The 25016-nt window shown below is 52.6% G+C and overlaps 1 protein-coding gene across 1 annotated transcript in view; it reads left to right on the top strand.

Annotated features, from left to right (window-relative positions):
• The first annotated feature begins 3817 nt into the window (after window positions 1-3817).
• Window positions 3818-25016, top strand: part of SULF2 (sulfatase 2) — an 84449-nt gene continuing 63250 nt past the window's right edge. Inside the window, exons 1-3 of the mRNA XM_035729033.1 lie at window positions 3818-3994; window positions 5039-5303; window positions 24518-24757. Of these exons, the coding sequence (XP_035584926.1) occupies window positions 3818-3994; window positions 5039-5303; window positions 24518-24757 (682 nt within the window). The remainder of the gene's footprint in view (window positions 3995-5038; window positions 5304-24517; window positions 24758-25016) is intronic.

The following is a 25016-nucleotide window of genomic DNA, read 5'->3' as shown; positions in this document are numbered from 1 at the left end:
GGGGCATCTCTCCACACCCTACAGCCCCCTTTCTCCCCTTATCCTTGAGCACTCTTCCATCAGGTCAGTGCCTTGTTCTGCCTCTGGCCACATCCTCCTCTCCCAGCCCCTCAGCTGCCCAATCATTCCCAAACTCCTCTTGGCTAATCTTGCTGGCAATTTGGGGATCCTCAGAGGAAGACTACCATCTGGTTCTTTCTGGACAGGCCTGGGTAAGGTCCCGGGAGCTTCCCCGAAGCTGTGGTCGATGGGGCCGAGGAGTCATTGGTCCACCAGAGACTTGTTCCTCTGTGCAGATTAACAGATAAATCTAGAAGCAGGAGTGATGCTTCTGAACACTTGGGATACTGGACATTTCCAGAGCTGTCTTCCTCGACTGGCAAGCCTTTGCCAAGGTCTTTGAGAAAACACAGGACAAAGGGAAGGAGTCAGAGGGACCTTGCAGTGAGCTGGTGGGAATGAGACAAGGTGTCCGAGGGATAGTCAGAACATCAGGCCACTGGTGCTGTACAGATTCACCACATACTCTCCGTTTAACCACTTTGAATCTTTTTCCGAGGAGGAAAAAAAAATGGAGGCAGAATCCCATGTGTCATTTTTAATTGATTTCTTCAGCATCCAGAGAGGCTGGCACAAGGCCAGGGGAAGTCAGAGCTGGGGGAATTCATCCAAAATCGACCTACTGATGACTTGATCTGATGAAATAATTAGCCCCTGTTATTCACCAGTCTCCAGTCACAGAGCTTTGTCTTGTATCCAGAGGGGGAGCATCCTGGCTGGTGGGTTATAGTTGCTGGGGAGCAGGGGGTGAAGGGGACTGTGGTTGGGGGGGGCGCATGAGAAAACCAACATGGATGGGTGCCAGGAACAGGGTCCAATGATCACGTCTCCCAGCTCCACTCACCATCTGGCCCAGAGCTCCCAGTACAGGCTGCAGCTCCCAGCTCCATGCCTCCCTCTACATCACAGGTCCAGAGCCCCAAAAGACCCTCAGAGGACACCTGGCCACCTGCTGCTCCATTCAGCAAATGAGGAAGGAAGCAGGCTGGGAGCCTTGGGAACTTACCCAGCAGTCTGCTTCCGGGGGCTTCTGTTTGAGCAGTCTTGTCGAGCCAGACTGGGTTTGAACCCCACATCTGCCACTTATTTAACCATGTAATAATGGGAAAAGTACTTTTAACTCTCTGTGCCTCGGCTTCCTCATCCATCAAATGGGTATAATTGGATGGGTGGAAATGCGGATTAAATGTAAGATGGACAGAGCGAGGGTGGGAGCATTGCAAGCTCTCTGTTTCCGGCAGAAGAGAGTTGTGGGGCATCCCTTGGAAAGCCTCTCAATCTTATTTTAGTGCTTGATGTCTATCCGAAGGCACGTGAATGTGCGTTTCACACATGACGGTGAGCTGGTTGGTACTTCAAGTGCAAAGCACAAAGCATCCTGGTGTGTTTCCAGGGGCGGGTGGGACACAGACCGATAAACAACATGATTGGAGGACTACCCCCATGATTTGGGGTAATTCAGGGACCGATTCGATGGTGGAACATGTCTCCGTTTCAACCCTCTCCCGGCCTCCCACTCCCTCCAGCAGAAAGTCTGGGATGGTGCTAATGCGTTTTGACTCCTTTCAACACCTAGAAAGAGAACACGTACAGGTGGGCAAGCAGGTGGGCATACAGCTCAGCTTTGAGCCTTAGGAAGGAACGAGAAGCTGTGAGACTAACAGTGTCTGCTTTCTTTCATTTTGTGTGGGTTAGTTTGTTGGAGACGGCGATGCCAATTTTTCCTTTACCCTTGGATAGAAAGTTTGCTTTTCCAAAAACATGTATTTATGTTTTTATTTTTAAATGAGACCATGTCACAGTGGAAGGGTTGTGCAGATAGAGCAGCAACGGGGGCTCTGGCACCTGAATGGGGGTAGTTGGGAAAGGTGCATTTAGGGGAGGGGACCCGCGCTGAGCAGTCGGGGGGAGCAGAGGTCAAACCATCTCTGCCGTTTCCTCCCCAGGGTGATCTCAGGACCGTGATTAAGCCCCCGAGTTCTCAACTACAAAATGGGGACAGCACTCACACCTGTGGGGGAGGTGGTCGGGAGTGGAGGAGACTCTGCAGGCAGAGCGCCCGTCACAGCCCACCCACAACTACAGCGACCGTCATCCAGGAATGGTTTACTCTGTGAATGATGTGTTCTGGGTCATTCTGTGTGCCACGCTGTGGTCTCAGCGCGCTGTATGAACCCGTTTCATCCTCCCCACCCATTTTATAGATGAGGAAACTGAGGCACAGAGGTGTTGAGTTATTTGCCTGGGGTCACCCAGCGAGTGACTCCAAAGTCCATGTCTTAACCATCCACAGTGTGGCACACAGCAGGTGCTCAAAACACGGTGCGGTGGATCTGGCAGTCGAGAGGCCACAGGATGGAAGCTGGTGCTTGCCCTTGGGGCCTGTGAAAGTCACGGTTCCCAGGTCAGCTCCCCTGAGAACGTGATCACCCTCATCCCCCCACCTCCCCTGCACAGATGTCCTGTTGGAGGCCCCCGGGCAGGGAAGCACTGCATGGAGCCTGCTTCTGCTCCCAGCCTGCCCCCGGGAGTGTCGACTAAAGGCATTACTTCTAGGAGCAGTTTGGGGTAAGGGAGCAAACAAGGAATCTTGCAACCCCCAGAGGGAGCTAGGAAGGGAGGAGAAGCATCGCTACCCGCAGGCCTGGAGGGGCAAGCGGAGGCTGAGAGGTGCCCCCAGGACTGGAAGAAAGCTAGAACAGTGGCCAGCCTAGAGAGACAAAGGCACCGGGGTGCCGCTGATGCAAGGGGGGGAGCAGAGTTGGATAAACATGCTGATGTCCTGCCTCCCCCTGCCCAGCAGCAGCCTCCCAGCAGAGCTCCCACTGACAAAACCCGCAGGAAGCCAAAGATGGGGCAGGTGCAGTCTGCCGGGGCGAGACTGGCTTCCTGGGGCACCGAGCAGAGTGGAAAATGGGTCTGAGGGACAAAGAGCAGCCCACCCCGGGACCCTTCCTGGGGGAGGATGACAGGGGAAGGGGTTGGTGACACCTCTGAGCCTCCATACCGAGGTTATGGCATGGCCCTGCCAAGTCCCACATCCCTCGGTCTGCAGAACTCAGAGCATCTTAACAAAATCTCCGTTCCTTTAGCTCTCAGAATATTTATCTGGTGCCTACTGCTACATGACAGACTTTGTACTAAGTGCTGGGGACCCAGCTGTGATTAACACAGGCCTACTTCCTACCCTCGTGGGGCTGACCCTTTAGTGGGGAGAACTGGGCAACTAAGATAATTACAGGTTATAGTAGGGATTGTGAGGAGAATAAAACAGGTTACAAAATATAGAGAGTGCCTCACGTGGGGGCACCACCTTAGGGCAGTCAGGGCAGGCCTTTCTGAGGAGGTGACGTTTGTGCCAAGACTTGGCAGAGGAGAGTGAGCCCAGGATAGAAAATAAATCTGGGAAAAGACTTCCAGGCTTAAGGAAGAACAAGTGCAAAGGTCCTGGGGCAGGAACACACTTGACGTGTCAACAGAAAGAAACCCGTGGGGCTGGGGAGCAATTGGGAGGAAGGAGGAGAGGTAGGCCGGGGCTGGATCACTTGAATCACCTGTAGGCCCTGGTAGGGAGTGTGTATTGTATTCCTTGGGCTGGGGAAGCCAAGGGAGGGTCTGAGCAGGTGAGGGACAGGACTGGGGCCAAAGTGAAGTGAGCGCCTCGCACTGGTGCCACCTGGCGTGAGTGAGTCCCTTCTGTCTTGTGCCCTGAACACCTTGCTGGTGTCAGCCCGGGCCAGGCCTGCAGAGTGGTAACATGGGATTTGCATTTTGGGAAGATCCTGCCGGTGCCCTGGAGAGACTGGAGGATGCGGGCGCGGTCGGTAGAAACAGGGGCCCGTTTAGGGGGCTGTTGCGGTGGCGCATCCCCTTCTATGGACCAGAGCCCTTGATGAGTCCCCTGAGCTGGGACTTTGGCAAGGGTTGGGGGCAGGTGGGCAGAGTCCTTCAAGGTCACACGGCCCCACCTCCAACAAGCTTGGTTTCCTCCTGACAAGTCTGCTCGCTCACTCTCTCTCGTTTTAAATAAATGAGACCCAAAGTCTATATCTGGAAAGACTTGAAGGCTCATTTCCTCAAGAAGTAGAAAAATGACCACAGAGAGCAAAGCGCAGAAGGAGACCAGACCCGCCCAAGCCAAGATGCGCCATCCTGCCTCCCCTCCGACCTTTGCTTGTGACCGCATCTGGCCTGGGGGTGCCCGGGGGTGACCGAGGTCGCAACAGACTGTGACAGCTCTTCTCCCGTAGCTTTTTAGCCCTCAGTTTTCCCTTTTGTCCTTTTGTTGTTTCTGCAGACTTAAAACTCATGTGAACAACTTGTCCAGCAATGGGATCTGTCTGCAGGGCGCCTTCACACACATCCCTGCTGGCTTAAGCGCCTATAACAGCCCTGTCTCCCCATTTTATTCGCGGGAAAACTGAGGTCCCTACTGGCTTGACGGGGAGGACACCCAGCTGGCAAGCGACAGAGCCGTGACTGGAACACACACAGGGTTGTGTAGCCCCGCTCATCCACACCCTACCTGAGCCACATGCTGCCCAAGAGTGGGGACTGTGTCCTGCTCACCTCTGCCTCCCCGCCCCCAGAAACATCTGTTCCCCCAGTCTGGGCTCCTTCTTTTCCTTTCTTTGGGGCTGATCTGTCTGCTGAACCAGTTGGCAGGTTCAGAGACAGGCTGGTTATCTGACTGGGGCCAGGGCCGCCACCAGCACGTTCAGAAGACTGCTGGCCCAGGGGAGAAATCTGTCTGCAGAAGCGGTCACAGAAGGCTTTCCTGCCACTCTGTTACCTGAGCACATTGTAAGTTCTTTCCTTCTCACTTTCTCCAAGTTAGGTTTCCTCTGCTCTGGCTCCCCCTGATCAAAGGAACCCTCGTTGTCCATGCCAGGAATCATTATGCAAGCCCGAGCCGTCAGGCGGCCTTTACGTAAAGACTGACCTGATTCTTTTCCTCCTACTTTAGATCCGTGAGTAGAGCGGGAAGAAGGGACCAGAGACACATCCACAAAACGCCACTTCAGACTCGTGGGTCCTGCCAGAAGCCCCGGATCGGCGGAACGTAAAATGGCCCCCCCCCAGCCTCCTGCTTTGCTTGCTCTCCGCAACCGTTTTCTCTCTGCTGGGGGGAAGTTCAGCGTTCCTGTCGCACCACCGCCTGAAAGGCAGGTTTCAGAGGGACCGCAGAAACATCCGCCCCAACATCATCCTGGTGCTGACAGACGACCAGGACGTGGAGCTGGGTAAGCAGCCGGCGGCCCACAGGCTCTGAAGCTCCTGACGCAGGTTGGCCGTGGAGACCTGTGGAGCTTGCTTGGATGTAAACCAAGTCATGGGGGTTTGTCCCACACATGTGCATTTGCAGCTTGGGCCACAAGGCGAGGGGTCTCCAACTCATTCCTGTGGCAGAACCCTTCCTGGATTGCTCCAGAAGTCCTAAGGAGAGATGTTGAGACCAATTCATTATTTTCACCCAGTTTCTATTGAGTACCTGCTGTGTGCCAGGCAAGATCGTAGAGCCTGGACCTTCGGTAATGAGTAGGACGGGCATTATCCCTACTGTCATGGAGTGAGGGACACAGATAATCAGCAAGGTCACGGGGAAGATCATTTCAAGAAGGGAGAAATGGGCTGGTGATACTACAGAGGGTGCCGTGCCGGATGGGGGCAGGGAGGGGGAGCCACTTTGGATTGGTAATCAGGGAGGGCCTCTCAGAGGAGGTGATGTTTGAGCTGACACTGAAGCTAAGGAGGAGCCAGCCGGGATGTGTGTGTGTGTGTGTGTGTGTGTGTGTGTGTGTGTGTGTGTGTGTGTGTGTGTGTGTGTGTGTGTGTGTGTGTGTGTGTGCGCGCGCGCGCGCATGTTCATGCGTGCGTGTGTGTGTGTACTTGTACCTATGTGTACGTGTGTGTAACATAGGCATGTGTGAGCCCTGCTCCTCCAATCTTAACCACTTCAGGTGGGCTCAGCCGTCCTTGGTGGCATCCAGGGACAGGGAGGGCAGACACTCTTGCTAGTGACCTGACCCTGTTCACAAAGATGGTGCCTCAGGAGGATGAGCTTGGCCGCCCCCTGTGCGGAGCTCCCTCCCCTCGCGGTGCTTTGGCTCCGGGTAAAGCGGGTGAGGACAGGGACCCTTGCTAGGGTTCAGCTCACTCGCACCGATGGCAGGCATGTCAGGGGCTTCTCCAGCTCACAGTCTCAGTGCCTTCGTTCCCCACGCGAGCCACCCCCGCCGCTCCTTGGCCCCGTGCAGAAGCCGCCCTGGCTCCGGGCCTGCGCTCCCACACCAGACCACAGGCTCCTCCCCCTGAGCAGTGGGTGCTGCACCTGTGTGAGGCTTTTCTCCCCGACGTGTCCCTTTGCCTGAGGACAAGCCTCCACACCCGAGGCCGCCAAGAGCGAGCCCTCCAGAGTCTGTCTCAGCTGCACCCTCTGCTCCCCAGGCTCGAGCTCCACTGATATTTCCAGCTCACCATTGGGGGGGTCTCCCTCAGTGTAAGCCTTCTTTCTCCCTAGCTTGTGTCTTCTCCCCCCACCACCACCACCTTGAATTCACTGATTTCACAGGTTCTATTTCTCCAACAGGAAACCATACACAGAACTGCCTTATAGAAATATAATGGGAGCCACAAAGGCAAATGACATAAGCAATTTTAAATTTTCTAGTAGCTACATTTTTTAATGCTAAAAAAAAGATGAAATTAATAACGTATTTTGTTTAACCCCATATGTCCAGATGATTATCTCTCAACATATCGGTCATTAAGGAGATAGTTACATTTTTTATATTGTTTTTGAAATCTGGCCTGTAATTTACACTTAGAGCACATCTCTTTTAGGACTAGCCACCTTTCAGGTGCTCAATAGCTGCTTGTCGCTACTGTATTGGAAAACACACAATGCCTTGTGCATTTTCCTCCTATAGATTTCCCTTCTAATCATCAGTGCTACTGTGTACTGTGAAGAAAAACCTTTTAAAAAGGGAAAACAGCACGTGCAAAGGCCCTGAGGCAGGAGCAAGGAGACACATGGGGCTGGAGCCTGGGGAAGGGAGCTGGAATAGAGACTGGAGAGAGAGGATGGAGCTGAATCTTGGAGGCTCTTGTGGGTCGTGGTAGAGAGTGCCAAGAGTTGACCAGGTGAGGGGTGGGCTTTTTAGCCTCCATCCACTGTCAAAGAACAATTGAATATTATAGGTGACAACAAATGTAAAGGTTTACTGGATAAGCCTTTGCAACGAAACCTGAGATTGTGGTGAAGATCCAACTGTGAATCTATACTCTTTTTGGATCCATTATTAAAAGCATACACCAGCCTTTTTAACTGCTAAGAAAAGGTGATTTATATACATCCCAGTTGCTCCTTATAATGATTTGTATTAATGATCACAAGTATAGATTTTTCTCAGGGAGCTTATCAAGTGCAAGAAGACTTTGCAGCCAGGAAGCAATCAAAGCCCAGAGCCTTTCTTGACAGTTGGACATACCGAATACCTATCTGTCCGGCAGCACCTAGCTTGAGCTGTGTTTGATGACCATGGGTAGTCTACAGATCATGGCCATAGGGATGCAAGTTTTGTTTCTGGTAGAATTTTGCAGAGAGCCCTTGCATATAGCACCCAGATCTCTGAGCGCACAGGTCTTGCTTCACAGGGCCCCTCGATGGTAGTCATGCCTGGGAGTTCAAGACTGTCCAGACCCCCACTTGTGCATTCAGCAGATACATATTAACCATCCAACTCTGTGCAGCGCACCATGCTGGGAGCTAGAGGATGGGAAAGGAGCATTCCAGGCCAAGAATGGAAAGGCAAAGACACTGTGTTAGTTAGCAACAGAACTTGGTAGGTTAGGACAGAAGGAAGGCTGTGGGCTGGAGAGAGCCAGGATAAAAGTGGAGAGCGATAAGTCCAGGAGTCGAATGGGACCAGGTCATGAGGGGCCTTGTGGCCATGGCGAAGGTTTTAAGTTTTAGTAAAATGGACATGGGTTCGCGGGCCTTTAGCAGGGGCTGTGAGCTGACTTAGGTTCCGGCAGGATCCCTCTGGCTGTTATATTCGATTTGGGATTTGCCAAGAGCAAGAACACAGGAACAGGGAGCCCCATTCGGAGGCCTGCGGGAATTGGGCAGGGGGTAATGGAAGCTTGGAGCCAGGGCGGGAGCAGTCACGGGCGAGGCACCAACAGACGGTTGGATGTGGGGGTTAAGGAAAAGAGGAAGATCAAGGGCTACTCCTAGACTTTTGGCCTGAGCCAGGGTGAATGATTGAACAGCCACCCTCAGGAACAACACATTGTGGGGGCAGCAACGTGATCCAGCTAAGCCTCATGTCAGAATGTGATCGTACGTTTACATCTGTGACTCCCGAATAAAACCAACAGAGTATGCAAATATAGAAGAAGGATCTATGGGCATGATAAGGACACACAGGAGGGAGGAGGTCAAGGAGAACCACAGCTAACTTAAAATACATAGATTCCCTCTATTTTACAGAGGGAGGGATTAAGGCACAGGAAAATGAAGTTTCTTGTCCAAGGTCACGCCCACACGGCTAGTCCATAGCCAGGCAAGACTGAAACCAGAGCCCTTGGTCTTAACCACTGTTCTACTTAACCAGTCTCCTGGAATGGCTGTTGAGTTGTTTCTAGATTGTGCGTGTGTTCGTTAGCTGGTGTTCACTGTCACAAATACCATTGCCAGGAATGTCATTATGCATGCATCTCAGCATACGCTGAGAGAGAAGTCCCAGGCCGTGGGCTCGGTGCACTGAGAGCCGTCGTGTTCTGGGGCGTCTGTCGGCTCCCACGCCGCACACCACCTTGCATCGATGCCCGGTGCCTTCGAACCTTCCCTTCCACGCTCAAGCTGCCCCCTCCCCAGCAGAACTGGCTTTTGAAGGAGGCTGTGCAGCTTTCGGGAGGTGAGGGATGGGAAGATGGTAGTGGGGGCGGGGCGGGGGGACGGTGGGCTTTTTATAAACCACTAGACAGACCCAGATCAATAATGCATGTTCCAAAAAAGGCCAGCCCATTATCTCACAGTCTGCTACAACCGAAACACAGAGGGTGGTCCTAAAAAATTTATCATCTGCTATTTTCTGCTCATTCGTGCGGCAGCTCTGATGGTTCTCAGGGCTGAAGTCTTCTCGACTGAGCTAATTCCAGGCTTCCTTCCAGTCCCGGGTGGAGAACAGCCGTCCATCCTAATTAGGGTCTGGTTGAGAGAACTGGGGTGGGACACAGACAGAGGGGCTCGTCTCGTGCCCTCATTGCAAGTTTGGGGTGGGGGGAGGCGGGCCATAGATTTGTTTGCTCTTTGCTCGTGTGCATCTGACACCCTTCCCTGAGATGTCACTCAGAAGCATCACATGCCCCGGGGGAGCTGGTTCCACAACACAGGGGTCAGGAAGCAGCCTCCATTATGGATACATTGTCAAGGTGATTGGGAAAATCCCTGTGTCTGGGTGATCCTCGGAGACCGGTAGGGGCTTGGCTGGCCGCCTTTACCAGAAGCATAAGAGAAGGAGAAACACACAGAAGCCAGCGTGTTGTTTGCATCTGGTGTCCTTGGGCCACATAGGCTGTGTCACTGGGGAGCCCTGCCAGGGTTTACTGGTTGGATTCGATCCGGCCAAACCTTTGGTGAGCCTTAGCGGCTCAGACAGGCCCGGGGACACCAAGAGCAGTTAGACACAGTCCTTGTGGAGCATTTGCAGCATCCCAGGGCCGTCTGTTCCATTATTTGAGATTTTATTGAACTGGACTTACTTTTTGAAGCTTAAATAGTATTTGAAAAGGAAGTCTTAAATTATGACTGTAAATGAAAAACCAGTCTCCACTGCCTTTTTTAAAAGGTCACTGCGAAACCAAGTACAATGAGAACAGCAGTGTTTTTGCATTTGGGCAAGCGGCTGCCTCCCACAAGGCTGGCGTGTCTTTGTTGTGAAGGGTGAGGGCAACAGCACCTCCCCAAGACTTTCTCCTGGCCCCGGTCAGCAGGATGGAAGCTGCAAAAGGGAGGGACTTTCGTAAGCATGAGCCATGGGGTTTTCGTATTGGAGCCCCGCCAATACAGACGCTCCTGTGTCTGAGGGTTAAGGAGACAGATCCCCAAACCCCAGAATATCGGGGCTTATCTCCAGAGGGTCCACACAGGGTAGAAACAAGCTGCCTTTTTGAGACCCCCTCAGATTGCCAGATTCCAGGTGTGCCCCCCAAGACTGTAGGAACGGAGTCATGCCATTGTGGCTGACAAAAGGCCACCAAGTGGCAATGTTGGAGGGGCCACGGAGATGCCATGGAAACGAGTGTTCCATTGGATATAAAAACCCATGTTTCACAACCACTTTCTGTCAGTCTGGATTCTCTCAGTGACGAGTGACAGAAACCCAATTCAAACTGGACTGACCAGACACCAAAAAAGGAGTTTATTCGACTCAAGTAAATAAAAAGTCCAAGTGTATTCTGAGCCTCAGATGTGGTTGGATCCAGGAGCTCTGTCTGCCTCTCATCTGGCTCTCCATCTCCTTATTCTCAGCTCTCCTCCAAAGTGGCTTCACCCTCAACCCAGCTTTTCACCAGACCTGCATTAATGGTACAGTGAGCCATCCTTGTAGAAAGAGTGTCTCTCTCCCATGCGTACCAATAAATGACGCCAAATGAAGTATCTTAGAGCTGGTCCTCCCCGGGACAGCTGGTCAACCATGAACCATTCAGGGGGATGCAATACAGGGATCGGCTGGCCTGGGTCACATGCACATCCGTGGAGTCAGGAATGAGGCCAACTGCCCAGGAGCCAGGAGGACTCAGAGAAGGAGTAGGTGTGTTCCCTAAAGGAAAATTCAAGAACTGGTGCCAGAAGAAGGCAGGTGCCAGGTGTGCAGTTGAGTCCAGGAGATGCTCAGGGCACACTCACAGGGCTCTCCCCAAAGCAGGGTGCTTATGGGACAAACTCATTCATCCAGCAGGCATGTGCCAGAGGGGATCCAGCAGCAAAAGAAATAGGCAAAATCTCTACTCTTACGGAGCATACATACTCATGCAAGAGTTAATAGAAAAGATTTATAAAGTATATTGTGCCTATGATAGTGAAAAGAGGTGAGGGAGATAAAACAAGGAAGGGAAGTCAGTAAGGAGAGGGAAAGGGAGAGTGATGATTTTATGGGGACATTGGACAAAGAAGGAAGAGGATTCCAGGCAGAAGGAACAGTGGGTGCAAAGGCCCTGAGGCAGAAAGCAGTCCCACCAGGCTCACGGAGCTGCAGAGAAGCCAGGACAGCAGGGCAGTGTGAGCAAGGGCGAGGTCTGTGAGGCAATGGGTTGATGGTGGAAGGGTAGATCATGCAGGGTCTTTGAACCAAAGGGAGGATTTTGGTATTCTGAGTGCTACACACACCAGGGGAGGACACTGAGCAGAGGAGGGACATTATCTGACTTATGTGTTAGTATGACTCCTCTGGCTATGATATGGAGAATAAACTGGAGGGATGTAGTAAGAGCAGGGAGCCCAGGGAGGGGTCTACGGCAGGAGTCCAAGCACGAGATGATGGTGGCTCCGACCAGAGTGGGGGGAGGAAGATGCTGCCCCTAGTTATCAGGTAGAGCTAATAAGATAGGCTGATGGACCTGATGTGGAGTGGGTGAGAAGAGTCATGAATAACTCCAAGGTTTGGGCCTGACTGCAAGGAGGGGTTCTCTACTGACAGAGCAAGGGAGAGCTCTGGTCAGGAGCTCAGTTCAGTTTCTGGACCTGGTAAGTTGAAGAGGCTGGGAAAAACCAGGAGGAGCTGTCCAAGGCAGTCAGCTCTGAGAGTCGCAAGCTCAGGCAAGAGGCCCAGCCCTGGATGAGCTGGGAGTGATAGAGGGCCAGGGAGGGGGCAAGAAGTGTCTGTAGATTGTGTGCCTGTTTGTGCTTTACTGGGTCCAAGACCCAGAGGGGTCTCTGATCTTGAAAGCTGCAGGCCCCTAACCCAGAGGGCTGCCTGGTGGGAGAGGCAGGCTTTCGAGAGAAAGGCTGGGGAGGGTTTCTGGCCAGGCACTTGTTTTCTACTTTCCATCTGTGAACACAAGGAAACCACACCCTGTACTGCAGACTGATCTCCAGAAATCAATTCTAAATTTCAGGCTTGGGTATCCGTAGGGCCCAAATGGCTGGAAGCCCAGGAGAGCGTGCCCAGATTCCGGACACCAGATCAGTGTAACTTCCAACTTGGCCTCTCTTAAGACACCAACTCCCGACATTCCTGCCATTTCTCACTAGAGTTACAAAAACATGTGGCTGCAGGTTATCTCAGGAGGAAGAAAGGCTCATCTAGACCCACCCTGGTGTTCAACTTGCCAAGCACATTCCTGCAAGCCTTTTTTTTTTTTTTTTTCAATTTAGCAACACTTGGGAGATCACTTAAATTCTGGAAGCTAACTATATCGGGATTAGGTTTGGCTGCATATAAAAGAAAATATAAAATAACAGTGGCTTAAACAAGATAGAATTTTGCTTCTTACTCACATAAAAATATCTGGAAATTGGCATTCCAGGGCTGGCATGGTGGCTTCAAGGTTACCAAGTACCCAAGCTCCTCTGCCTTTCTGTTCTGCCATGCTCTTTGTGTGGCTTCTGTTATTAAGGTCACCTCATGGTTCAGAATGACTGCTGGAGCTCCAGCTATCACAGCCACGTTCCAGACATCACAGAAGGAGGAAGCAAAAGGGTAAAAAGAATGGACTTCAAGTTAAGTCAGCTCCCCTTAAGAACCTCATTCCAGACATCACGTACAACACAGACAGAACTTAATTAGCCACACCATCTCAGCAAGAAATGTGGGGCACACTCAAATTTGGATTATTCAAGGAGGGTTTAACTGTATTTAGCCAAAGTGTAAGCAAGCAAGTGTGGGGAAATCTACTTAGTAACACTGGAGCCATTCCTATCCCAAGACCAAGGGAATGAGGGGAGCAAATGGTTACTGGAACACAGAGGGCCACCCCACAGGAGCTGTCCCCCTCTGTTGATACCACAGGGAGAGAAATGGAGGATTGCATACCCCAACATCTGTTTCCTCTTCTGGTGATCTCCCAGGGCCCTCCAGTAGCCAAATCCAGCCCAAAACCAGAGGGTAAAGACAGTTGTGGATACAGCACATCTAGGTCAGCTCACTGGGCTGAATCACTGGACAGAGAACTTGATCGAGAAGGCCAAAGGGAGGACCACTAGCACGCTTGGCTCCAAGGCGGTCTGGGAAATGTATTTCCTAGCTAGGTACATCGAAGATTAAAATCAGGGCCTGTTGGGCAGGGGAAACATATATCGGTGGACAACCGGGGTCTCTCCCACACCAGAGGTCAGGAGCAAGGGTCCAGTGAGGGGCAGCACCTCTGGGGGGAGCGGGGGCGGTGGTGTGTGAAGGGTACTAGTGACGCTTGCCCCATGAGAAGGAGACGGTCACATGGGAACGTGGGGAGGGGGGACCATCCCAGGCAGCAGGGTAAGCGCAAGAGCCCCGCAGCAGGAATGGGCTTGCCAGGAACTTCGAGGGGGACAGCGGGACCTTGGCGAGTGAGGGGGAGAACGATGGGGGAAGGTCTGGGTTTTCTTCCAAAACCTGTGGAAAGTCACTGAGCTGTTCTGAGCAGGTCAAGTATGCATGATTCATGTGTTCAGCGGCTCAGTCTGGCTGCAGGTAGAGGGGTAGTGGCCTGGGGACGAAATCAGAATCAGGGAGACCAGTGGGTGCTCCAGGTAAGAGCCCGTGGGTGCCCTGCAGAGAGAGCAAGGGGATGGAGCCGGTTCTGTTTTGAGGGTCAGCAGGCAGGGCTTGTGGCTGGGTTGCGAGGCGGAGGGAAGGAGAATCAAGGATCACTCTGAGGTTTTGGCCGAGCGGATGGGCAGATGGCGGTGCTGTTTACAGGGTCGGGGACACCGAGGGAGGAGGAACAGGTTTTCAGGCTCCGGACAGACATCCAGCCGCTTTGCACACATCACCACCAGGCCAGTGGCTAGGTGACCGGCTCTGTGTAGCCCATGAGGACAAGTTGGCCAAACACCCCCGGAGGCCCTGCCTCATGGAAGACATAGCCTCTGGCAAGGAATGGGATGTGGGTGGAGCTCCTCAGGGAGGCCGTGACCCGTGATTGCTGCGACCTGCCCTTTCCCAGGGCCTCTGGGCCACCTCTCTTCCATTGAGAAGGGCTGTATCACAGTTCTCTCCCAGAAGCTTCTCGGCCAGAGCTAGCAGACGACAGAGGAGGAAAAATTAACTTCATGCTCTCTCTGATAGGCCAGTGTCCGTTCATAGAATTCCGACACGGCCTCTTCGACACCTGCTTCATTGAGACCGGGTTGAGGAACCCATTTTGAGCCTTGCTTCTTGGAGCTAAAACCGGCAACAGCATTTGATTGCATTTTGTGACATCCCAGAGTCAGGAGCGCCCCCCACCCTTTGCCCCATCGCGAGGAAAAGTGGTCTGAGCAGCAGGTCCCGGGCATCCGATGTAATTATTCCGGGTCGAGTCGAAGGCACAGCAATAGTTGGCCACGAGGAGGGGAATCAAATGTCATTGTTCAGGAAACAGTGGAGTCCCTCTGCCCAGGTGTGGCCTCCATTTCTGCGGCTCAGCCGCAGGCCTTCCTGTCGCGCCCCCCCTCCCCCTGACCCCCCGTGGGCACAGAGCTATTCCGGGCAATGGGACGGCCAGGGCCCAGCCTCCCGTGGTTGTTAAAGAGTCTGCCGGGGGCAGGCGGCTCACAAGCTGACCCGGTGACCTTGCAGGCATTCCAGGGACACTCAAGGACCCGACAAGGGCTGCCATGGGAATGCCAGCCTGGCGGGCGGTCACCGGTGGCAGGAGGACAGCACAGGACACAGGTGCTTTGCCACCTGTGGCCTGAGCTGACGGCCCTTCCCCCTCTCTCCCTGCCCCCGCCCCAGGTCAAGATTCTGTTCTAGCCCGTACCCAGACCCACAGCTCTCCTCCCCCTCTTAAAGCCTGCTCTCTCTGGGGCTCTGGGTCATAGTAAGTGTTACTTTGAAGGTTTACTTAGCTGGTCCCTTCAGCTGCAGTAGAAATCGCTACAGGTTGTAAACTCAGTGTCTTTAAGGCCCGGCAGGTCCTGTAAACGTGGAAAGCGGGGAGCCATGAAGAAACAGAGTGGACCTTCTAAACTGAGCCCTTACTACTCAGGTCCACTCACCTTTAGACCCATCAAGGCCAGATCTCTGTCTTTTTCAAGCAAAGCCAGAGAGCTGGATTGATGTGAAATCTCCCTATAAAAAAAAAAAAAAAAAAAAAGAAAGAAAGAAAGTTAGCAATCAAGTTAATTTTTTTAAACACCTTTCAAGCACAACTAAATCAAACACACAGGCCAGATTCTGTCCCGAGGCACTCTGTGAACTCTGTGTTACATAGTACTTGGGAGCTACAATAACTAAAATTTGTAACAGCTAACGTGTATTAAGTGCTTTTGGTATGCCTTGTACTGCACTAAAGGCTTTGCACGTATTTTCCTCAGTTAAATTTTGGAACATCCCATGGGAAGGAGGCAGACAAGGACACTGAGGTACACGGGAGAGTTAAATCATTCGCACAAGGTACCGGGTTAATAGAAGTAGCAAAGTCAGGATTCGAACTCAGGCCACGTGCCTCTAGAGCCCTTCCAGGCATACTACATAAGGTGACAGAGAGCATTCTGGAATTGTCCTTGAATCTCACGGTCAAAAGAAACCTTTTACCTAAAGCTATTCTCGTGCTGTATTTTTCCAGAAGGGAATGAAGGCCCGAAGAAAGTCAGTGGTTTCATAAGACAGCTGACACTTTGTTCTTCAGGCTCTTCGATACCCAGAGTCTACAGATGAGGGAGGGCCCCGTGTTCCATCCAGAACAGAAGCGTGCATGTGTGCATTACACCCGCAAACACAGTTAGCACTGGAACCTGTTTAACCTACAGAACTAAACGGGTGACAAAAAGAATCGTTCAGAGAAGGGTGGCACCTGCAGAGGACACGGGTCTCATCCCCTTCACCCTCAGCCGGTCCGCATGCCAGGTGGCCCTTCACCTCCTGCTTTTCAACCCACAGGACAGGAGGAAACAGCCTGGGACCGTGAGCCACCCTAGCAAGTTAAAGAACCTAAGGAGGAGGTCATTAGAACCACGAATCTGTGGCCTATAGGTCAGAAGCCCAGGTGACAACGAGTGTCTGAGGTGGGGGTTGGGGGCAGGCTCGTGGGACTTGAGCCCTTAACCTGTGGAATCGGATGCTGACTCCGGGTAGACAGTGTCCGAAATGAGTTGAACTCTTGGACACCCTACCGATTTCCCAGAACTGTTTGGTGGTGTTGGGGGTTGGGAGGCAATGCCCCACATTGGAATTGGGTCTGTGAACCTGAAAAGAGTTGGGATGAGGAGAAATTCTTAATATTTTTCACAGAGGAAGGGGCCCGTGAAAGCAAAAATGCCAAGAGTCCACAAAGCTCGTTAAAAAATCTGTAGTGTTCTTTTTTTTTTTTTTTTTTTAAAGATTTTATTTATTTATTCGTGAGAGACACAGAGAGAGAGAGCGAGAGAGAGGCAGAGGGAGAAGCAGGCTCCCAAGGAGCAGGGAGCCCAATGCGGGACTCGATCCCAGGACTCTGGGATCATGACCTGAGCCGAAGGCAGATGCTTAACCATCTGAGCCACCCAGGCGCCCAAAATCTGTAGTGTTCTTGATACACTGAAAAAAGCGTAACTAAGCACTTCTGTGGGCAGGTCCTGCCTGTGGCCTTCTGACTGGGGCCTCTTATTTAGTATTCGGAGTTACCTGTGGTCAGTTACCTGTGGTCTCTACAGATGTGAGGGGTCCTTGCCAAAAGGCCTCTGCCAGAACATTCCCCAGGCTAGATTATCTTTTCTCCAAATGAAAGGCACAGGTGGAAATGTAACACGTATCATGGAGTATTCATAGATTAGCCTGTTTCCAGGCAGTTCTCTTCTCCCTCCCACGCCGCCTGGGTATTTCAAATTATATGAGTGACACAGTCTTACCTTAAAATACTCATATAATTCAAAGCAAAGCCTTCCCCATCCACCATTCACAGTGCTCATCTCAGAGACAACCATTATCTACAGTCTATAAATCGGCTAAGAACATTTTCCCAAGGAGCAAGAAGGGGATGATGGAGAGACCTTAGTCAACACAGCCCAGGGAAAGCCTCCCTGAGGTGGTAGTATTGGTAGAGTTGGATGACACGGGGGCCCGGGGTGGGGAGGGGGGGATGTCTAGGCGCAAGAGCAGCAGGTACAAAGGCCCTGAGGCAGGAGCATGCTTGGTGCATTCCAGGAGTGGTGAGGAGGTCAGCACGGCCGGAGCAGAGGGGAAGTGGGAGACAGAGGCACAAGTTGTAGCTGGGGAAAATCAGTGTCCAGGTCACCTGGGGTCTCCTGGGCCAAACTGGGAACTTTGGCTTTTATTCTGACCATTGGTGCGAGAGCTCGAGCAGAGGAAATCATGCTGTAGCTTCATGCTTTATAAGAGAAACCCTCTGGCCACCAAGTGGAGAGCATAGTGCAGGGGCCGAGGGAAGGGCACGGAAGCCAGGAGCCAGTTGAAGAGTCTGCCTCAGCAGTCCAGGTGAGAGACAGGTAGAAAATGCTGATTTAGGGCGCCTGGGTGGCTCAGTTGGTTAAGCGACTTCCTTTGGCTCAGATCATGATCCCGGAGTTCCGGGATCGAGACGCGCATCGGGCTCCCTGCTCGGCGGGGAGTCTGCTTCTCCCTCTGACCCTCCCCACTCTTGTGCTCTCACTTTCATTCTCTCTCTCTCTCAAATAAATAAAATAAAATCTTTAAAAAAAAAAAAAGAAAAAAGAAAATGCTGATTTAAGTCAAGACCCTGGGTTTACCAAAGGGCTTGCTTTCTTGCCTGCATCCCGTCTCCCTGCCACGGCTTTTCCAAGGAGGGATGACATCACAGACTCTAATCGTTGACCTATAACTTTAAGAAAACAAACATCAGGGGGCATCATTTCCTTAGTTATCCATCACAATCAGTGCCTCCTGAGCCACCCACGTCGCGGGTTGGGGGGGGGGCGCAGGAGTCTGTCTTAGAGGGGCATGAGGTGCATCTGCTCCCAGCTCACACAGGCCTCTGGGGCAGAAAGTGGCTAGGAACTGCCTAAGCCCTGCGAGTGGCAAAAATTGGGTCATGTTTTGAATCTTGAAAGTCCCCAGCACCTGCCTGTTCCCTAGAGATAGTGGTTGCGCTGACCCAGAGCTTTAGAAAAGCACTTTAATTCAGTGTTTCCCGAAATGCCTTTCTAGGACTGGTAAGGCACAGGTTTCTCATGTGGCAGCTCAACAAACCTTGATTTGACTACTTACAAACTTATTCTGATGTGCATCCAAAAAGATCTGAATGAGCCTATCAGACACAGAATTTCACATAGTTACTAGGTTGAGGCTAAAGTTTATTGCTTAAAGTCACTTTAAGGAAAGACATCAGATAATGATAAGTAATAGCACAGGCAGCATACTGAGCAGGCTCCAAAAAGCCATCAGAAAGGGACAGACAGGGGAGTGTCGTGGGGGGGTTATGCGGCATCACCCGTGGGGGCAGGGGGACCATGAGAGTCACGGAGAAGTGTCAGGGGGACCTCAGCCCTGGCCCGGCAAGGTCGGAAGATTGGATCACGGAAGGAAACCAGGCCTGGTTTTGTCTGCATGTCCCCAGCTTTATGTGGGACAAAGCAGGTTTGGGTTGGCCGGCCTGGCGTCATTTAAAATATGAAAAACTGGCTTTTCTCTCTGTGCGGCCACATCTTCCAGGCTCTCCCCTCCCGTCAGAGCTGTCTGTCCGTCTGCGTCAGGGCTGGGCTGGGCGAGCAGATTAGATGCTGTGGTTTGGCGTCCCAGATGTGGATTTATAGAGCCTCGTCGCTGCGGCAGTTTTAATAAGGCAGGTTACTGTCCCCGCGGGGACGCTTGGCTTCTAGTGCCGCTTCTCGCAGAGACCCCGCCGTCCTTTCAGGGCCTTGGGAAATTGTACTCGGGCAGCGGACTGACGCCGCTCCCCCGCACCCGGCTGCTTTGGGCAGGGGTGAGTGCCACAAGCAGCCGGGCCCAGGGACGACGACGGGCCACCATGGCTCAGCTCCTCGGGAAATGAGGAGGAGGGAGACGTAAGCACTTGGAGACCCTCGATCTGAGTCCGTTAAAAATACGAAACGGTTCTGCAGGCTGTTCGCTTTTTGCCAGCGCATCATTCAGGCCTGCTGCCGGCAGGTGAATTACGCACCAGGTGGCGGCCCCCTGCTTCCCAGAGAAGGGTCTGGCAGGCCAGGTGGGGAGCCAGCTTTGTGCTTTCTGCAGCCCCCGGAGACCCAGAGAGGCCGAGTTCTCATGACCAGCTGCTCCGGCCTTTCTCCGCGTAGTGTGGGAAGAGCGGGCAAAAAGTTGGTTCTGCCCAGAATGCCCTGGATGCGTTCCTGTGAGGAATACTTACGGAGCGCCTTCCCTGTGCCAGGCACTGCCCTGGGCCTCAGGGCTGGGAGGCGCAGGTAACCCCAGCCCTCCTGGTGCTGACATGGGGCTGCAGGCAGACAACAAGCAAGATAAATATGTAAAAGCATATGGTTCGTTAGAGATAACACAGACTCAGAAACGTAAAGCAAAGAAGGGATCTGAACTGTCAGGGGTCGGGAGTAGAGACAAGAAGGGGGTGAGAGCACAGGCCATCGGGGTGCTGCGGGAAAGGCATTCCAAGGAAAAGGAGCAGAAGAGGCAAAGGCTCGGAGGTAGGAGCAGGCCTGGCAAGTCTGAGGGCAGAGCCGAGGCCCCTGTGACTGCTGAGAGTGGGCAGGGAGGGGGTCTGGACCCAGCAAGGCCCGCAGATGACCCCAGGGACTCTGCTCTGCGGTGAGTGGGAACCGCAGAGGGTGCTAAGGAGAGAAGGCTCTCTGCCCGCTCCTTGCAGAATAAATGGTCAGCGTCCGGTCAGGAAGCGAAGCAGATGGCCTAATTCGGAGGAGGGAGGATGACCAGGGGCCCAGGGAGGGGGCAACAAGGCCGCGTGGTGGATATACTTTGGAGGAGGGGCAACAGGCCTTGCTGATGTGTTGGGTGTGGGAACAGAGAGGTGGGACCAAGGAGTGGCAAGAGGATTATTGTCTAAGTATCTGGAGGAAAGAGGAGGAGGCAGGAGGGGACCGGTGACCACAGGAGCTCAGTTTAGGGGTGTGTGGCACTGAAGGCGTGTCTAGAGCACAACCACGTAACCACACTGTGAGCGCAGGTCTAGGTTGTACGAAGCCAGTGTGTGCCAAACGCCAGCCAGCCCCGCACCTTTCCGGAACTTTCTCACCTATGTGCTGCTTGTACTAGTATTGACCTCTTTTACTCAGCTGTAATTGTTTTGTTTCAAAGAACAAGAGTCCACCACCCTAACTGAGAGAAGCCAGGATCACTTGCCCCAAGTAGAGGACACTAAAACCACTCGACGAAACGTAAGCCAACAATGCTGCCCACTGAGCTCTGAGCAGGCGGCCGGCTCACTCCCCATGGAAACAGGAGTCGTGTAGGTGTTAAGGATGTGACAGCACTGGCTGACACTTTCTCCTGGAGCTTATCAGTCGTAAAGGGAGTCACTTTCCCACTACTGGCGTCCCCAGTATTTGGCGATGTGATTCTGTGCTGCTCCCACGGCTGACGTACCAGCTAAAGCCACCTCTGGGATGATAATGAGGGGACCCAACATCCAGCCCAGGACCCTTCTGAGCCTCACTGAAGCTAAGAATTGACCAAGTGCATAGAGAGCTCTGTGCACTCCCTGGGTGTATTATCACTACCTTCTGTATGGTGTGAACCGTACGTTTCTGGAACATGACACCCAGCCCCCGCCATTCCTGTCGGACAGGCCTGGGTTTGAGTCCGCACATCTCACTTCCCAAGCTCTGTGGCTCTGACCAGTCATTTAACTCTCTATCCTCAAAAGGGCTGTTGAGGGGATTAAGTAAAATGATGCTTGACACATGCCCGGCACGGTGCATACGGCAAGCATGCAGCCAACCAGACTCACTACTGTTAATAATTATGATTATTATTGGCATATAACACTGCCCTCTGCCCCAGGAAGAGATTGGACCTGTCTCATCAACGAAATTATATTAGAAGGTTGCCAAACCAAGGCCTTCAGGGACCTGGCAGATAACACGAATAGGCAGAAATGGGTGCAAGACTACAGGGCGCGATGGGGAGTGTGGCAAACCGGAGAACACGGGGTCCATCAAATGCTATTTCAAGTCAGATTTTCCAAATCCACTGCACAAAAAGCACCGTGAACACAAACCAGCCGGGGCCCTTGAGTTAATATAGAAACATAAAGAGGAAGATCCTACGTTTTGTGAATTGAGCAGATATTTACTGAGCACCTGCTGTGTGCCAGGCACTGTTCTAGGCTGGGGAATATAACAGTGAACAGAGTAGGCCCAGATCCCTGCCCCCCGGTGGCCGCGCCAGGAAGGGCAATGGGCAGCGTGCAAACAGGTGAACTAGAAGTGGTGTCCGAGGGCGGGGGCTGCTGTGGGGAGAAGTGGGAGGGGAGGGGCATGGTGGGTGCCGGGAGCAAGAGTAGCAGTGTCCATTCTGGGCCAGGGAAGGCCACTCGGATATTTGACGTTTGCCCCATAACCTGAGGGAGTACTCCAGGCAGAGAGCACAGCTCAGGCAAAGGCCATGAGGTGGGAACGTGGCTAGTGTTCAAGCTTCAGGCCTCAGCGGCATGACCTTGGTATCTGTTTGTGGTAAGAATTCAAGGTAGAAAGAACTGATGGGCAGGGAGCAGGCCTGCCTGCAATCCTGCCACTTCCCCAGGCGGGGCCCAAGGCCGGTGGCATCCCACGGCTCCGCCGGACCCTGAGACCATGCCCTGCTCCCTCTGCAGGCTCCAGCGCGTGAGCACCAGATGGTCGAGGCAGGCTTCGGAAAGCCCACCTCATCCGTCCTCTCCAGGGGGAGGTGTCATACCTGGTAGAAACCCTGTAATTGCCTACAGTTACAGCTGGGTCCCCTGGGGCTTCTTGCAAGGGCGTGTGACCTTGAGGAGAGACGTTCACACAGTCCCGAGGCCTGATGATTCCTGTTCCGTTCATAACACAAAGGAAAGGTTCTTTCCTCCGCCCACTGCTGGCAGCCTTAGCCGAGAGGCTCAGGGAACACACCTGGTTCCGGGAGGACGTCCCTTATAAAACCACCTCAAGTGCTGGGCTGGAAAGGGCAGGCTTTGCTGTGTTTCCTTCCTTCCATCACTCAGTGAGTTTTTATAGAGCACCGATTACATATTCCCTGGGGGGCGTTGGCCGGGGAGTGGACAGCGCCATGAGTCACCCAGAACTCTCAGTCCAGGGAAAGTAGATCATAAACAAATGAAGCAGTAAATGAGACCATTTCAGAAGGAGATAAATATCAAGAAGAAACATACACTGGCGTGAGAGGGAGTAAACAGTGGAGGCTTCTTCAGACGGAGAGGCCAGCCAGGCCTTGCTGAGGAGGTGACCTCGGGTTGAGATCTAATAATGGGACAAGCCAGCAAAGCAGAGTCTCAGGAAGAGTCCCAGGCAGAAGCAATAGCAAGTGCAAAGATCCTGGGGCAGGGATGAGATTGGAGTGTTTGAGAAACCATGAGGAGGCCGGTGTAGCCGGGTGAGCAAAGAGGGAGGGGAGAGATGAGGTCAAAGGAACACAGGAGGTGGGTTGGCATCAAGGGCAAGTCTGGAAGAGTCTTAGACCATGGTAAGGAATTCAGTTTTTCTTCCGAGTGCCATGGGAAGCTATCCAGCGGTTTTAAACAGTGAGGAGATATGATCTGTGTTTGCCTCAGGGAAGTTCTAACTCTGTTTCCGTCCCTATTTGGCAGAAAGATGGGATAAAAAGAGCCCTATAAATCTCCTTTTCACTCTTCGCTGGTAGAGACAGAGGGTTGAGGTGGGTCTGATTAGTCGTCATTGCATCTCTAAGGGGCTGTTGGTGATTGGGATCGGCAGCTCTCCAGCAAAAACTTCAAATGCCTGGTAGGCTCTGTATTGGTTTACTCTTTCATAGTTCTAGAAGCCAGAAGTCCAGAATTAAGGTGTTGACAAGGTTATGGTTCCTCCAAAGGCTTTAGAGGAGAATCCCTTACTCTTCCAGCTCCTGGGGCCCTTCTCTCCAACCTCTGCCTCAGCCCTCACGTGACCATCCCCTCCGTGTCTGTGGGTCTTCTCCCTTCTGTCTCTTACAAAACACCTGTCATTGGATTTAGGGCCCACCCAAGTAATCCAGAACAATCTCACCCCAAGATCCTTAACTACATCAGCAGAGACCCTTTTTCCAAGGAAGGTCACATTCCCAGGTTCTGAGGGTTATGACGTGGACATGTGGGGGAAGGGGGGACAAGCCACGGCAGACCCTAAGAACTTTAAGGAAAAGGAAAGCAACTGAGGGTGGCCACAGAAAGGAAGAGGAAAATGATTTCCATTGAATATCTCTCTAAACCTACTAAATATTCAGATACCAGCCGTAGTATTACGCATCCATTCTGCAAACATTTACTAAGTGCCTACTGTGTTTCACACACCATGGGGGCATTGAGGATTGAGCGTGGAGCAAGGCACGTAGTCTGCTCTCGTGGGGCCCTCAGCAGGGCAGTGACCATGAAAGCACCTGTGCACAGTATGGCTTCTAGAACACGGTAGTTTCCTTTCCTTCTTAAGTGACTTTCACTGCTACAGCTTCATTGAGAAACAAGAAAAGGCGTGAATGAAGCCACAAAACCTGGTGGTATATAATTAAGCCCTAATAACACATGCTGCATGCATAATAAGAGCTCAAGGGAATCAGAAGACAGAGTGATCACTAGAAGAGGTGTGCCGTGGCTGGTGGGTTGAATCTGGAGAGAGGTGGGAAGTGGATTCCAAAGTAGAAGGACGATGTGGACAAAGGAGCAGAGAGCTTTCGGCCGAGGAGTGTGCAGGGAGAGGGTGAGCCAGTGAGCTGGCATGACTGGATTCCAGTAAAAGTGAACAATTCTTGGGAAAGTTCCAAACAAAACAAAGTAGAATCTTCCCTTGGTTTACATAGTGGTTGCTTTCCAAAAAAAAAAAAGGTGGGGAGGAATACACTGCACATTAATATCCTGCAAAAAAGATGTTCTATTTCTACGTAAAACAAAGTTCCGCTCTAGGCTTGGATCATTTACAAACAGGTATTTACCCGCTCCCCGTGACCACCCAGTGGGACTGCAGACCCAGGAAATTTCTTGCACAGGTATTCCTTGCTGGCCCCCACCCACACGTGACAGTGGTGCCCCCCCATACGTCCCCAGAGATTTCCAAAACGTCATCTCCCCAGGGATGGGGGTGCCACCCTGTTGAGAACCACCGTTGTCTTGTGGCCCCCTGGGGCACGGGTTAGGAGCTGGCCTGCCGCACCTCACCTTGGCTCCCTTCTTGCAGGTTCCATGCAGGTGATGAACAAGACGCGGCGCATCATGGAGCAGGGCGGGGCGCACTTCATCAACGCCTTCGTGACCACGCCCATGTGCTGCCCCTCACGCTCCTCCATCCTCACCGGGAAGTACGTCCACAACCACAACACCTACACCAACAATGAGAACTGCTCCTCGCCCTCCTGGCAGGCACAGCATGAGAGCCGCACCTTCGCCGTCTACCTCAACAGCACGGGCTACCGGACAGGTACGGGGAGCCAGGAGGCCGCGGGCGGGCGGGCGGGCGGGCGGGCGGGCAGGGAGCGTCGGAAAGGGTGCCGGGTGCCCTGGCCTCACGCCAGCACGGGATCCCTATCCTGCCGGGATTTTAGATGATCTTAGGTAGCCCATGGACAACTTCACTTTAATACAAAAGTTGTGCATTTATGCATTAGAAAAATGCAAAATGATTTGCCTATAGTAGTGAAAGAAACTGGCCTTTTCGAAGGAATTTGAATTTTTTTTTT

Source organism: Zalophus californianus, chromosome 8, assembly GCF_009762305.2.
Source record: "Zalophus californianus isolate mZalCal1 chromosome 8, mZalCal1.pri.v2, whole genome shotgun sequence".
In the NCBI taxonomy this organism is placed as follows: Eukaryota; Metazoa; Chordata; class Mammalia; order Carnivora; family Otariidae; genus Zalophus; species Zalophus californianus.
This window is presented reverse-complemented; position numbering and strand designations above follow the sequence as displayed.